We start from the raw sequence: 14,326 nt of genomic DNA on the forward strand, positions 1-14,326 counted from the left end.
TTTCCCTTTAATTGTTAGCAAACCTTTAGAATGTTTGTCCCATTCTGATTTCTAAGATTTTACACAGGTAAACCAGAGGTACAAGCTTCTGTACATTAGCAACATGCCTTATTCACTTAAGTTCAGCAGAAAGGACAGCAAATGAAAAAATAAGCTTTTAATGACTTAAATTATTATTTTCCTGTCAGATTGTTAGAGGAAAGTAGCTGTAAAGAAAACAAACTGTATTCAGTGAGGAACAGTAATTTTATTTAAATCTACCTCATGCATAAGCATGACAGACCCCAATTTAACTTTGGCAAATATCACAACAAAAAAACCAAGCAGCCTATACAGAACAGTGAAAATGCCAAGGATATGGGTTCTCCACAGCTTCACTGCAGAGCAAAAGGATTTAGAAGCCTCACTTTGGCTACATCATTAATAATCATATAATTAAATAAAGGTAGTCTTTCACTTCTTGACTTCTCCAAGATCTTCAATGCTATCATCATCCACCTAGGAAAAAAAAACAAACAGGCCAAAACATGGCATATTGAGTATATTTTCTTCTTACACGTCTCACTCAGTATTCACCACTGTACATGTAATGAAGTGTGGGAGAAGGACGCAGCACTATCTGAGACTCCCTGCTGTAAATTCTACACAAGTGGCACGTGCTCACAGGACACAGCTGAACCTACGGGGCTCTGAATAAAGACAGGCCTACAGAGTCATTTCGGAGAGAGCTCCAATAGTACCAGGACAAGGGAGAGTCAAAGAAACTGCTTGTGGTTACAGCAGTGCAACCAAATGTCTTAACCATCCCCATTTCAGTCCAACCCAGAAACAGCGAATCTCTTCTTCTCAAGCACAAGTGGGTTTGTCTCCTTTTTGATTTTTTTTTTTTTATTTTGCAATATTTTAAGAGACTGTGAAAAACAGGACAGCAATGTAAGAATACTTAGGCATTCCCCATTAAGAAATGGTCACAAAGCAGCCACAGATATTTGACAGCTAGACTTATTCTGACATGCCTTCCTCGCTGCAGTATCCCCAGTAACAGCAACATGTTTAGGGAGAATTAATGTTTCCGGGGCAATGGAAGCAACATTTGACTTCAAGTTTAATCGCTCCTTAACCTAGTTGTTCACAGGTGGGAATGCAACAATTGGTCTTTTATTTTCGCTGAACAAGCTGTGCTGCCAAAGATGAAACCCTTTTTCAAAACCATCAGAAAGTCACAGGCTATTGTGGAAAACCAGAGTTCTGACAGAAGAAAGGGTTTATTACCTCAGGCCACTTCTCCTGGATTACATCGATAATGTCATCTGTAAAATCCCCCTGAATGATGATTTCGTCTTCTCCTGTTACTGAGGCACCGCAGGAAAATTTCTGAGCAAAAAACCTTTGTGCTTCCTTAAGATCAATTTCTGTTGACAGGAAAATGGAGAGATTAAGCGCAGTCATTTCATACAAGCATTTTCTCAAGTTTAGAACCAAAACCTTGTTTTAACTGTTGAAAAACCAGTGGCAGTTTACAGTTAAAGCTTTGCTACGATTTCCATGGAAAGCAAAAGTCTGTTGTTTACATACAAAACAACTGACTCCACAAATCCAGGAAACGCTTCAAGCAAAAAAACAAAAAACAAAAAACAAAAAAAAAACAAACCAACAAAAAATCTCTGAATGCCCTCTACACGTTCTGTTTACGCAGGTCTATGCTACAAGCACTCACCAGAAAAGCACATGCAGAACTGATTAAAAAGCCCCTCCAGTTCCGGGTAACTTCCACAGTTATTGAACAAGTTTTTCCACAGAAATGCTTCAGTATGTTCCTTTCAGAAATACGTCCCAACGATTTCTGAGACTGGCTTCCAGCACAAAGATACATACCCAGTTCACATCAAGCTAGTGCATATTAGTGATCCCCCAAGAAAACTGACAACACTCTCATGCAGGAATATGTAATGTATCTTGTTAATACAACCAAGGTTAAAACTTAACCTTTTTAACAGAATTCGTGATCAATGTGTGAACTAAGATGTTGTTATAAACACCCAGTGGCTGCTGGCAGCTGAACCAAAGCTGTGTAGGACAGCGCTGTTAGTGTACTTTGGTAACAATTTGGCTGCCTTACTAGAAAGGCAGATAAAGCTTTACTTAATCAGTCTCAAGAACAGGTAAAATGAATTGTCAACAACATACTCACAGGTTTGATGGAAATGAGAAACTTTTTTGAAAATAAGCATGTTCATAATTATAAGACAAGAGACTCCTCTGCAGTCTAACAAGCGGACTGCTATGGGAAGCCCTGTTTAAAAAAAATCCCCAAACCCTATTTGTTTGAAAACACCACGGAAATAAGGACTTTCATGATTTCTCACTGAGGGAAGCCAGCGTACCTCTGGCGTGCTTCGGAACTGCTAAAAGCACCCTGAGACTCTCACCTCGCACAGCGGGAAGCAGATCACTCAATGTAACACAATCAGGAGAAATATCATGAGGCTAAAGGCAAGCACACCTAAACCCAACAAAAACCACGTAACAAAAGTCAACTCACCAAACGTTGCAAGGCCACATACTCTTGTGACGTATTTTTTCTTCGCTCTAGGAATTTTGGCTATTGTAACTTTCTGTGGTACAGTCTTCTTTTTCTGTTTTATCTGACCCCTTCCACCTTTAAAACAGAGTATAATGTTATATAATTAGTTAAATGATGTCATACTTAACTAAAAAAAGCATATGAGGTCAGATTTCATCCCTATAAACCAAGAAATTGTTATCTCCCCACCTGTGCTGGTAAACAGAAATATATTTTGCACATTGCCTCACATTCAGGTTTTTTTATTATTATTTAAGAAAGGTCTCATGTCATCAAAGCTCGATATCACAAGAAATAACTACATATGCATGTCAAAGGTGCGTTCAAGTACAGCTTGGATGGCAGAACCCCACTAAAAAGGGGTTCCCCCCACATTTTCACTAATCACTGCATTTGGTCTACATTTAACTTCTCTTTCAGGAATTGTTCTGTGGTTGTAACCCTAGGAACAAACTGTTACTTTTATGTTTTTAATCCTCAGGGTTGGTGTCCAAGGCAAAGCAACTTACTCCTGTCCATTTACCAAGGCCATGAGGACAGGCCCACTCAGACCGCGCGACCAAACAGCAGATTAAGTTCTAGATATCCACGCGCGGCCCCAGTACGAATCAGCGAGCTACACATGAGCCAGCAGAACACACACCCCTCTGAAACAAAAGCCAGCTACAGTAGGGGATGCCAAACTTCTCCGTCATTTAGCTGCTTCTGACCGTCTGTTTCTAGGCCAGCCCGAGGGAACGCTTCACATATCAGGCATTTATTAGCCTGAGTGAAGCACGCGAAAGACATATTCCACTCATTAGGATTCTTCAAGTCAGATTAACATCTCGCTTAACTTTGTACACAGTCATCGAGTTACTCCAGGGTAACCAAAGTTTCATGTTCTCGAGCCTTTGCAGCATAAAAACCTGAAGAATTTATGACAAGCAAACAAACCCTTTGTGACTACTTCTTTTTCTACTTTACTATAAATTGATAACTGAAAATTTAAGGCAGTAAATTTCTGTCTTAAAACTTCTTCAGTAAATTTCTGCACTGTTTTAGTGAGCTTTTGCTTGTCTTTCCTCACCCTCTCTCTTACGGTCAATCTTACACCATCATACTTAATATCATACCATAAGTGCTCACGAAACTTTTGATTGTAGGAGAAAATTCCAAAATATTTTAAACACTATTATTTTAAAACAAAAAACCAAACTGAAAACTAACCATACCACCCCCCACAATAAATTAATGTTGAAAGAAAATGTCCCGAAGTCTCTGGGAAAAGCATCCAAGCTACAAAACATAAATCACTGTTGTCACCACACATAGCCTACTGACAAGGTAAACACAACTGGCTACCAAGACACAAAAATAAAGCATCTGCAGCGCTATGTGGCTTAAAATCTGAATCTTACTGGATTATTAACCATAATTTCTGAAGCACCATAGACACAACTGACACTCCACAGGTAAACGCAGGTTAACAATGCCAGCATTCTGATCTATGCTAGAAAGTACGTCAATCAATTAAACAGAAAGAACTCCAACTATAGGAGATAAACGTGTGTTTAAATTGTTTCATGTATTTTATATCTTCCAAAGTTGTTTTTTTTAAATGTTTTTCATTAGTACTGCTGGGAAGAGACATAGCTGTTAAGGGAGATATAGATGGTAGTGTTTAAAGCATAAAACCAAATCCTGTTACGTGAACACAGAGGAGGGGTGGAAGGAAAAAAGGCAAAAGCAGCGTCGTGAGGCATTAACAGAGGAAAGCAGTCTTTGTTCTACTCTGCAAGCAACCTATAAACTGCTGTGAAGCAGGGCAGAAGCAAGCACTCCGGGAGGCCTGCCAGCTGATTTTGGGTTGAGAAGAATGACTCCCTGAGTCAGTGCAACCGCAGCGACAGGACCAATGAGACGCATGACGCTGGTCCTCTCTCACTCGCTTTTCCCACTATGCAATTCCCTCACCAGCACATATCACCGCACTAACGCTGCTACCACCGGAAGAAAGATAATTCAGTGTCTTTTGTCCGGTCAAGGCACAGCCAACAACCAAACCGCAAGAATCCGTGCCACAGTCCAGACCAGCAGGTGAGAAAGGGATGCCCCAAACCGCTTATAAATCAGTACCGCCATCAACTAGTTAGACCTTGCCTCTCTTTTGCTTCTTCTTCTCTTCTTCTTCTCCTGCAGTTCCTTGGCCTTCTCCAACCCCAGCTTCCTGTTTAGGTGAATTTTCTTCAATACATCAGAAAGGAGCAGGGAGAAAGAGAATAAAATTAGCGGTCAGACAAGCACAGCCTTACAGGAACAGGGAGTAAGGCACAGGGATATTTTGCTAAATCCATAAACTCTGCGCTTAAGCGCAGCAGCCCCTTGACTGATGTGTGTTACACCTTCAAGACAGGACTTAACACAAATTAGACTTCAGAAAAGCCTTAGCTCAGGGATAGTTACATTTCTCAATACAGTCTCTTCAGGTAATTTCCACAAAGAGACAGAAATTAATGACAGTGTTAACATTGACATTCCAAATGCAAATCAACAAGTTCCTCATTATTAACGACCTTTCCTCCAGCCACCTGCAGTAGACTGGACGGACAGAAAATCCAATAAAGTAACTCTGATGGGAAACAAGTACGTGGATGACTAGTTAGGGCAGGAATGGCCAGAAGCTCAAACACTATTACTGAAAAAATAGTGAAAGCTCAATAATAATTTGAAATTCTATCAATAAATAATTATTTTTAAAATTAGTAATTTTAATAATTCAAAAGCTCAAACATTATTACTGGAACTATACATCATTTATTCAGTGTTTTCTGACATTATCAAACATATTTTCACAGCATTCAAAAGCATGGTACACTCCCAAGAAAATTATTAACTTTCACACTTGATACAGCCAGAAAAGGGAAGAGATGGAAAAGGGAATTTCAAACTGGGACACGCTCAAAGATTTCTGAATACATCTCAGGGCACATATCACTTAAAAACCAGCAAAGATTCTTACCTACTGTAAGCTTTGCAAATTCATCTGGAAAATTCTTTTCTAACCATTGTCTGCATTTAGTCACATCAGGCATGTATTCGCAGTACTAGAGAAGAACAGTCATACAAAATGTTGTGAGCAGAGTAACTACAAAATACGTCACAAATACACCAAAACACATTTCCCACTCAGCTCAGCCACTTCTCCTTAAGATGACTGAGTATGAATACTATGGCAGAGCATAAGAAACCTGTCAGCCTGAAGATGACAGTGGCTGAAGCACAGAACTGCCACAATTAAGAAAAGCCAGAAAAGATCAGACAGACTCATCATAGTCAGGAATCACAGGACAAAAAGAAGAAACTCAGACAACACAAAAAAATGAACTCACCTCTGTTGGCAATGAACAGACTGGAAAAAGAAGGGAGGGGGAGAAAAAAAAAAAAAAACAAACAGATTACAAAAAGTTCTCCACTTACAGCCTTAGCATTAAATTTAAAATGGTATTTTAAAGATAGGGGTGACTTCTGATGTCATAACTTCTGCTTATAACCACATATTGACTCAAAAAGATTACTTTATTGATACCACCCCGCATTCGCATTTTTCTCTCATTTGCTCACATGCTTTGCATTAGGATAAAACTATCACAGCAAGAGCAGCCAGTCAATGAAGGAAGGGAAGGAGATACCTACAGCTTTGGGAAAAGTTACAAAAAGAAACACCAGTTCTATCCGAGGCAAAAGATACCCCTAACAAATTACCACCTGATTTGGCTAGCTTTCCTCCTTCTTCCAAGAGCTGCCAAGGTCCAGAAGAGGGGCTCAGCCCCAGAACAAACCCAAACCCATCGTGCAGACTTTCACACACAACAGGGATTCTTTCCTAACCCCCTGCAGCTGTATTAGTGCCCAAAGCAAAGTAACATACCTACCTAAAAAACATACCTGTCAAGATTATTTACTCCTCTGTAAATTTCAGCCACATAACTACAGGTGTAATGAGTAGAGAACAACTCTAAACATAGTGCAATGATTACTTTCATGAATTCTTACTTTATTTCTCACTGTCATACTAATGCTCAGAGGCCTTTGCTTGCTAAAGGCTTTACTGGCTTTCTGCAGGAAGCGACCTCTGCTCAACAGTTCACAATCTGAGCACCACTCAAACTTTTTTTATATACAGAAAGCTGTTAGTACCTCCATCTCCCAGAGGGAATACCCCTACATTTCACCAAAAAAAATTGATAAAATACACAGCACAAGCTGTTTCAGAAAGACAATCAGAAAGACAATCAGAAAGACAATCAGAAAGACAATCAGAAAGACAATCAGAAAGGTCAAGCTGACCGTGGTCTAGCTTCTCAATAAAAGCTGACCAAAAGAAAATCCCCCAGTTTCTCATTCTTTCTGCTAGGCTGCCCTCACAAACAGCACACTGTAAGAATCGTGGACAACTGCCCCTTCAGCACTTGCCTCCGCAGTAGAGAACCCGAAGAGGATAGTCGGCATCTGACCTGGCACCGCTCCTTATGTCTCCTCTGCAGTCAGGGACCACAGGCTCAGCTACATCTGTGGCCATCTCACAAGCCTGGAGATTACAGAATGGAAGAATCAGGACCTAAGTTATTCACATCCTTCCCAACTCAACAAGAACCCCAGAGATTGGTAAATATCAGAGAAAATAGGTACAATTGCTAAGAACAGCGGAGATCGGTGAGGAAAAAAATAGGAATCAAGAAACAATGAAAAAAATATGGGGGAAATGGCTGCAAAAGATACCAAGCAGTATGGAATCCTAGCACATTAAAGGGGGAGGAAAAAACCACCTAAAGTGCCACAAAATACAACGTAAGATGAAGAATGGTCTGTGAGAACATTACATGGAATTACAGAACACCTTGGGTTAAGCAAAATGTGAGGAATCAGTGGCATATGAACCATAGGTGCACCGGGGAGTGGGTGGAGGTGCTGCCATATACTAGCAAAAAAAAGGGGGTCATTTACATCAGCATATGAAGGTCCTGGGACACTGGCAAAAAAAAACCCACCAAACACCACCACACAAGCAAACCAAACTCAACCCACTAATACATGTAATAATGATTTATACGCACATATTTTCAGGCAAGGGGCTTAGAAAATAGGAGTCAACAGGGAAGGGGTTTGCAATGCATAAAAGGTCCCCCAGGATCACGGGAGCAAGCAGGACATTTGGGTGCGGGAGACTGAGCCGAGGGAAAACGCCACGGAGCCAGAGGCGGCGGGGTTGGCGGTAGGGGGACGGCAGGGAAAGGCGGTCATAGCGAGGGGAAGGATGCTGGAGCACCCACGGAGATCCCCCACGGAGGAGGGAGGCTTGTATGGTGTCAAAGTGAGAGCAGGTCGGGGGGAAGGGGGATCACAGACAGGGTGGGATGGGGGGGCAGAGCTGAGGGAAAGGAGGGCGCCGGGTACCTGAGGGGGGGAGGCTGCTGAGGGGGATCACTGCGAGGGCAGAGCCGCAGCACCGAGGGAAAGAGAGGGTGCCGGCGCTGAGGGAACGATGCCGGTAGCCGGGAGGAAGAGGCCGCCCGCCGGGACGCCGGGACAGGCCGCCCGCCGCTGGGACGGGACAGCGACAGAGCGCGGCTCCCGCAGGGCAGGGCGGGGGAGCCCAGGGGCGGCAGCGGCGTGGGGTTACCCGGAAGGCCCCTCAGGCCGCGGCGGCGGCGGCGGCTCCTCCTCCCGCAGCGGCGGCCGTTCCCACACACCGCGCGGCACGTGCGCCCTGCCCAGCGCCGCCGCCGTCTCGCGAGAGCCGCGCAGCCGCCGGAGACCGCGCGGGGTGACGGAGAGGGGCGTGGCGACGCGCGGCTTGAGCCCGCCGGTTCTCCGTAGCTGGGCACGCGAGCCATAGGCTACCCGCGGGGCACGTGACCAGGCGAGCTACGGGGCGCCGGGGCGGCCAGTTGCCGTCGCTTTCGCCGTTGCGCGGAGGCCGCCGGCTCGTCCGCCGCCATGCCCCGGTACGCGCAGCTGGTGATGGGCCCGGCGGGCAGCGGGAAGGTGAGGCGGAGGGGGGGGCGGGCGGCGCCGGGGAGGCGAGAGCGGCGCGGGCGGTCGCTGACGGCGTGTGGGTGCGTTGCAGAGCACGTACTGCTCCACCATGGTGCAGCACTGCGAGGCGCTGGGCCGCGCCGTGCAGGTGGTCAACCTGGACCCGGCGGCGGAGCAGTTCAGTTACCCCGTCATGGCAGGTGAGCGCCGGGACGCCGCGGACGGCGACCTTGGGGCACCGCGGTAAGGAAGCGAACGAATCCCGGCTCGTGTGTCCTGTCGTTCCAGACATCCGGGAGTTAATAGAAGTGGATGACGTCATGGAAGATGAATCCTTAAGGTTTGGTCCCAATGGCGGCTTGGTGTTTTGCATGGAATACTTTGCCAATAACTTTAACTGGCTGGAGGAAAGCCTTGGGCATGTGGAGGATGACTATGTATTGTTTGATTGCCCAGGTAATCAAATGTCAATATTTTGGTATCGTTCCTCATATGCAATATAAAATTTGTAGTGCTTTTTTTGTTGGTTGTAATCATTCATACTTTTTTTTTTCATTATTAACAATTGTCAGAGTCCTTTTCAGATGTTTCAGAAGTGAACTTGGTCCCAGGCTAATGTGGGTGACTGCCCTGGCGTTCCGTAGCATCAAGTTGTGGAAGAACGCAGTGGCAACTGTGAACTAACGCTAATTGGAGGTCAAGGGAGGGAAAAACCTTTTATTTATTTTCCAGTTCTCCAGCATAAGTTAATCCGAATACAGTTAAGAGTTGTCTGGAAACAAAGATGCTTTATCAGCTTTTATTCATGTTCCGTGAAATGCCCATATTTATGTAACTGTGAACTGTTTCTGTTCACTTCACATTTCTGCTGCTAATATCCCAAGTGTGCCCTAGGTCAGATCGAACTCTACACACATCTGCCAGTGATGAAGCAGCTGGTGGAGCAGCTTCAGCAGTGGGAATTCCGCGTCTGTGGAGTTTTTCTTGTGGATTCTCAGTTTATGGTGGAGTCTTTTAAGGTACCCGCTTGAAATCTGTTGTAAAAGTCCATATTGATAAAGAACAAGAAATCTGAGCGATTTAGGGAGCTGGGTTTGTTTGGCTCAGAGGAAAGAACGTTAAGCCAGGGGAGATCTGATGGCTGTCTTCAGCTGCCTCAGACACAGGTTGCAGCAAAGAAAGTTCTAGCTGGATGTAAAGAAAGGCTGCCCTGTGAGAGCAGTCAGACTGGAACAGGGGCACAGAGAGATCGTGTAGTGTACGTTCATGGAGTTACTCCAGACTTGACTGGGCAAAACCCCTGAGCAACCTGATCTGACTTTGAGCAGTGGTATGGAACAGAGGACCTCTAAAAGTCCCTACCAGCCTAAATTCTGTGATTCTGTGAGAGCTTCCTCAGATCTGGAGAGAGAGCAGGCTGCTTTCCCCACCTAGTAATAAGAATCCTGAGGTGGGCTTTTGAGTTTTGGAATGGCCTTTTCAGTGGCAGATCCAGATTTGAGGCTCGGGAAATATGATGGCAGATGAGAAGCTCAGCACCTCCCTGTTCCAGCAGAGATAAGGACTCCCCACGTGGCCTTTGGCCACGTTTCATATATTCATTAGCTAGATGCGGTCTGTGGTTGGGTGTCCCGCGTGTTAGTGTTGTGTTTTTCTGTACTTAACTACATAATTTTTCATACTCCTTAAGTTTATCTCTGGAATTCTGGCAGCACTCAGCGCAATGATATCTTTAGAGATTCCACAGATTAACATCATGACCAAAATGGATTTGCTGAGCAAGAAAGCCAAGAAGGAAATAGAAAAGTAAGTTCCAAAAAATGCCTTACTCTGTAGCGTAATATATTAAGGCAAACCACTCAAAATTCAGGTGAATGTTTCCCACAATTAGGACATACTCTTTTGGAATGGGAGAAGATGTATTTGTTTTGTATCAAACATAGTCTTGGGGTAGGATGCTTACAATTTAGTCAGAGTCAAAAGGCTAACTCCGTGTTGGTACTTACCTCTGGATTTTTCTGTAAATAATTATCTTGAATAACTGCTGTCCTTCTGAGTGACATTCCAGGGTACTGCAAAACCTAAACCGGAGGTGATCCTGTCAGGTTTTTGGTACTGAACATACTGAATTACTTACGTGTTACTTCTACATTTGTGCTAAAATGACAAAATTATTTTTTTTCCCTGCGCCCTTCCTCAAAGCTTTCTTGAATATACAAGTGTATTAGCAAAAATGCTTCAGTTGTTTCTACTAGCAGTCATAATCTGAGATATTCAAATGCTTAGAAAAATTATTTTTAAACATTTCAAGTTCTCCTGATCTGAAATTAGTTCATTCAGATCACAAAATGATGGTTTTGGTAGCTCTATAGAAGCACAGTGACTCATCTGCACTGTGGCCAAGGATTCTTTTGATGTTAACGATGCCTTTGTTTCTCCCAGGTACTTGGATCCAGATATGTATTCTATGATTGAAGATTCTACAAATGTGCTGAAAAGCAAAATGTTTAAAAAACTGACTAAATCTATATGTGGATTGGTAGGTATATTGCTTTTTAACTGGTACCCTTAAATTCAGTCCTGTATTGATAAACCATACTGTGTGGTTGCTGACTGCATTGCTGTTAGAGATACCGTATGTGCTATAATTATTCTCCCCCCTCACCCCAAAACGATGTATTTACCCCCCAGACTTACTAACAAAGCCAGGATCTGAAAGATCTGAAGCACTTGAGCATTTTACTTTTTTGCCTCTTTTAACTCAGTTTTTTATTTCTTCAGATTAGCATAAGACCCTTGCTGCTATCATTTGGATTCTAGCCAAAACATTTTCTGTGAATCCTGTTCTAGTAGCAATTTTGGAAAAGGGCTTTTTCTACTGTGTAGAACTTAGGACTGGTAGCCAGGGGTTCCGAGTGAGGAATTGCCATTGCCTTGCAGTGCGGCTCTCCGTGGTACGTGAGCCGTCCAGACGGGAGAGACGTGAGTGTGGTTGGAGGAAGCGGTGCACAGTGCCGTGACTGAGAACCGACTGACTGCATTTTCTTCCTCATCTCCTTTGAATCCTGTCTCTAGATCGATGACTATGGAATGGTTCGATTTCTGCCTTTTGATCGCTCGGATGAGGAAAGCATAAACATAGTTCTGCAGCACATAGACTGTACCATTCAGTATGGAGAAGATCTTGAATTTAAAGAACCAAAGGTAAGGTACTTCTGAGGGTAAGATGGAAAATTAAAAAGGATCCATAATATAAGTTGTAATATAAATATGTTCTTTGCCTTACTAATAAATTATTGTATTAATACGGTTCAAAATGTTTAGTCTTTAAGTGGCAATGCTTATATCGTCTTCGTTTACAATTACAAAAGTGAAATTCTTCGATACCGTCTTGCATATGCAGATTGATGAAATGGTTGTGTTTAAAAGTAATGCTTTGGTTTTCAAAAATAATCGAATTTTAAACTTAAGAGGTCAGAAGGGACCATTAAGATCACTAAGATTTCTTCTTACATGACTGTTCAAACTCCTCTGATAGTTCCTGTGTTGAACCCATGTGTCGTATATGAGATATAGATTCATAAATTCTATCATGTAAAATAGATGACAGAAGACTGCTGTGTTAAAATCTGTTCCAAGCCCTGTCTAGTTTTGTTATTCAGCTCATAAATCCTAGGGAACAAGTCCAGTGCTTTTATTCCATCTTTTAATTCAGTTTTATACTCTTTAAGTATGCAGAATACCTGGATCTAGACTTGGACCTGTACAGTTTCCATAGCTCTAGACACAAATCGCTTTGCAGAAAGCTTTGCTGCATGTTTTATGGAGCCATATTAGACATTGTTCCTGCTGTGGTTTCTAAAGTAAAACATCACAGAACAGACAATGTACAACAGCCACTAGGGACAAGTGTCAGGTTTTACCTTTTTTGTTTTCTTTTTGGCAGGAATGCGAAGAAGATAAATCTGCTCTTGTAGATGAATACTTTCAAGATCATGTGGATGAGTAAAAAAAGGCTGTTCAAAAATGAGAGGAAAATCCCTTCCTTGTATTAAAAAACAAAAATGAAAAAAAAAATCCACCCTACACAAACATACTTGGTGTTTTACCTGTAAGATAACAAGTATTTATAGTGAAGAGTGAGCTATATGATCTCGTAACTATTTTAATAAACAATTTTTATTCTTATGCGTGTGTGTTATAAAATACATAGGCTAGCGTTAGTACATATAAAAGTTCCCCACATAGAAATGTATCTCATTTAAGCATAAGAATGCTTGGAAAAAATCTAATGTTTTGCAAAAGAGGCAAATCTGAATATAAGTATGTTGTAATAAATATTTCTCTCCAGTCCTGAGTAGTTAGTTTCAGTGCTAGAAGAGAGAAAGAGCTGTGAACTGAACGTGAATTAGGCGAAGAGATGACTGGCAGCTTCAAAGGGACATCGGGTCAGTGCGTGGTCTCTCACGCTTCTTGAAGAACATGAGTGTTTTTCATTCACTTTGGAAAAGCCCAGATTTTAAGCCTTCTTAAGGCTGGTTATAAACATTGGTAACATCTTAAGCACAGCACAACACTTAGAGAAAACGTGCTTAAGTAGAATTCTGTGATGGTCTGCTGCAATCACGTTAGAAACTGCGTTAGTTAACAAAGAATTCAGCAACAAATAAGTAAGCTTTTTTTCCCTGAATAAAGAACTCTTACTCCTGCTATGGCCATATGTTACCTCTATAGTACAATGTGTGGTGCTTTCAGAGAAGCAAAACTTCAGCACGTTATCCCCAAAGCACATCCCTAAGTAACTAAATACATTCAAAAGTGGTCCTAGGAATTTTTCAGGCAAGTAGAATCAATTCTGGAATTAGGTGTAGCTGTTAATAGACTGTATCAGGTAATAACTCAAGCCCTATGGGAAAATGTACTGCTGAATTTACCTCTCGCCATTTATAGTTCTTTTATATATACAGACTGTTCCTGGGGTGTCTTGAATGTTTCAAAACATGTTTTATTGCTTCTATTAGTCCAATTTATTAGCTACATTTAGCTGAATTTCAGGATGTAGTTTTCTTGTGCTTATGTCCAAATGCATATCAACCTTTCCTTTTCCTTAACCCTATGGAGCGAGATGCACTTGTGGAGTCCTTACTAAAATATTTTCCAAAAAAGGGCCTCGCTGTTGTGAAATGCTTAACATCAGTGAATGCTTATATGTAAGCACATCATCCGTCTATATATAGTTCATGTATTAGAAATTAACCCCATCCTCACAAAATGAGAGCAGCCAAGTATTTCAGTAGAATAAGAACGATTGATGTCATTTTGCAGTGGCAGCTTGGTTGATCAGCAGATGTGGGAGTGCAAGGATACCCCTCAATGGAAGCCAAATCAAGGATTGAATAGTTGGAGGCAACTGTACTTACCTGTACCTGGGATGTGGCTGCAGCTTGGCACAGAGCTCAGTTTTGTAGTTTCTTGCTTCTAGTCTGGAAGGTGTAATTTTTTTCTTATTCATCAATAAGGTTGTTCTTCATGTCTGTTTAAATAAGTGGTTAAATGGTCATGCTGTGGATACGGTGCTTATTTTTGAAGTAAAGACCTGTTTTTTCCAAAGCGGAGCCAGAACAGGGAGAGGCATTTAACTGACCAGCAAATTCTGCATGTCTAGAGGAAAAGGGCTTCTCGGAATCAATGCATGGAGGTCAGAGAGGATAGCTTGAGATCTTT

At 42.4% G+C, this 14,326-nt stretch overlaps 2 protein-coding genes across 3 annotated transcripts; one reads left to right on the forward strand and one right to left on the reverse strand.

The window, feature by feature from the left end:
- Positions 1 to 227: 227 nt before the first annotated feature.
- Positions 228 to 8,039, reverse strand: DENR (density regulated re-initiation and release factor). The gene is made up of 8 exons (XM_009961571.2): positions 8,021 to 8,039; positions 7,040 to 7,154; positions 5,956 to 5,975; positions 5,586 to 5,670; positions 4,727 to 4,810; positions 2,543 to 2,659; positions 1,273 to 1,412; positions 228 to 498 (listed from the first exon to the last, which is right to left on the reverse strand). Exons 2-8 carry the CDS (start codon positions 7,143 to 7,145, stop codon positions 454 to 456), a joined length of 597 nt encoding a protein of 198 aa, XP_009959873.1. The 5' UTR covers positions 7,146 to 7,154; positions 8,021 to 8,039; the 3' UTR covers positions 228 to 453.
- A 524-nt stretch (positions 8,040 to 8,563) lies between these two features.
- On the forward strand, positions 8,564 to 12,790 carry GPN3 (GPN-loop GTPase 3). 2 transcript variants are annotated; one of them, XM_086473907.1, is made up of 8 exons: positions 8,564 to 8,661; positions 8,696 to 8,802; positions 8,891 to 9,058; positions 9,497 to 9,621; positions 10,293 to 10,408; positions 11,045 to 11,141; positions 11,678 to 11,806; positions 12,549 to 12,790. In XM_086473907.1, the coding sequence occupies exons 1-8, from the start codon at positions 8,564 to 8,566 to the stop codon at positions 12,609 to 12,611; spliced, it is 903 nt and encodes a 300-aa protein (XP_086330033.1). In that variant the 3' UTR covers positions 12,612 to 12,790. The 2 variants fall into 2 exon arrangements, with proteins under 2 accessions (XP_086330033.1, XP_086330034.1); XM_086473908.1 differs by having other exon boundaries at positions 8,564 to 8,611; positions 8,694 to 8,802.
- The last annotated feature ends 1,536 nt before the right edge of the window (positions 12,791 to 14,326 follow it).

Source organism: Leptosomus discolor, chromosome 16 (assembly GCF_034619465.1).
Source record: "Leptosomus discolor isolate bLepDis1 chromosome 16, bLepDis1.hap2, whole genome shotgun sequence".
NCBI lineage: Eukaryota > Metazoa > Chordata > Aves > Leptosomiformes > Leptosomidae > Leptosomus > Leptosomus discolor.

Bases quoted from the DNA above. Each gene is read 5' to 3' on its own strand.
- GPN3 (XM_086473907.1), top strand. From the start codon at position 8,564: ATGCCCCGGTACGCGCAGCTGGTGATGGGCCCGGCGGGCAGCGGGAAG. The intron at 8,803-8,890 runs GTGAGCGCCGGG...CTGTCGTTCCAG, and splicing joins CAGTTACCCCGTCATGGCAG to ACATCCGGGAGTTAATAGAA. The intron at 10,409-11,044 runs GTAAGTTCCAAA...TGTTTCTCCCAG, and splicing joins GCCAAGAAGGAAATAGAAAA to GTACTTGGATCCAGATATGT.
- DENR (XM_009961571.2), bottom strand. From the start codon at position 7,145: ATGGCCACAGATGTAGCTGAGCCTGTGGTCCCTGACTGCAGAGGAGAC. The intron at 5,976-7,039 runs GCAAGTGCTGAA...TTCTTTTTCCAG, and splicing joins TCGGGTTCTCTACTGCGGAG to TCTGTTCATTGCCAACAGAG. The intron at 4,811-5,585 runs GTAAGAATCTTT...GATGTATTGAAG, and splicing joins ATTTGCAAAGCTTACAGTAG to AAAATTCACCTAAACAGGAA.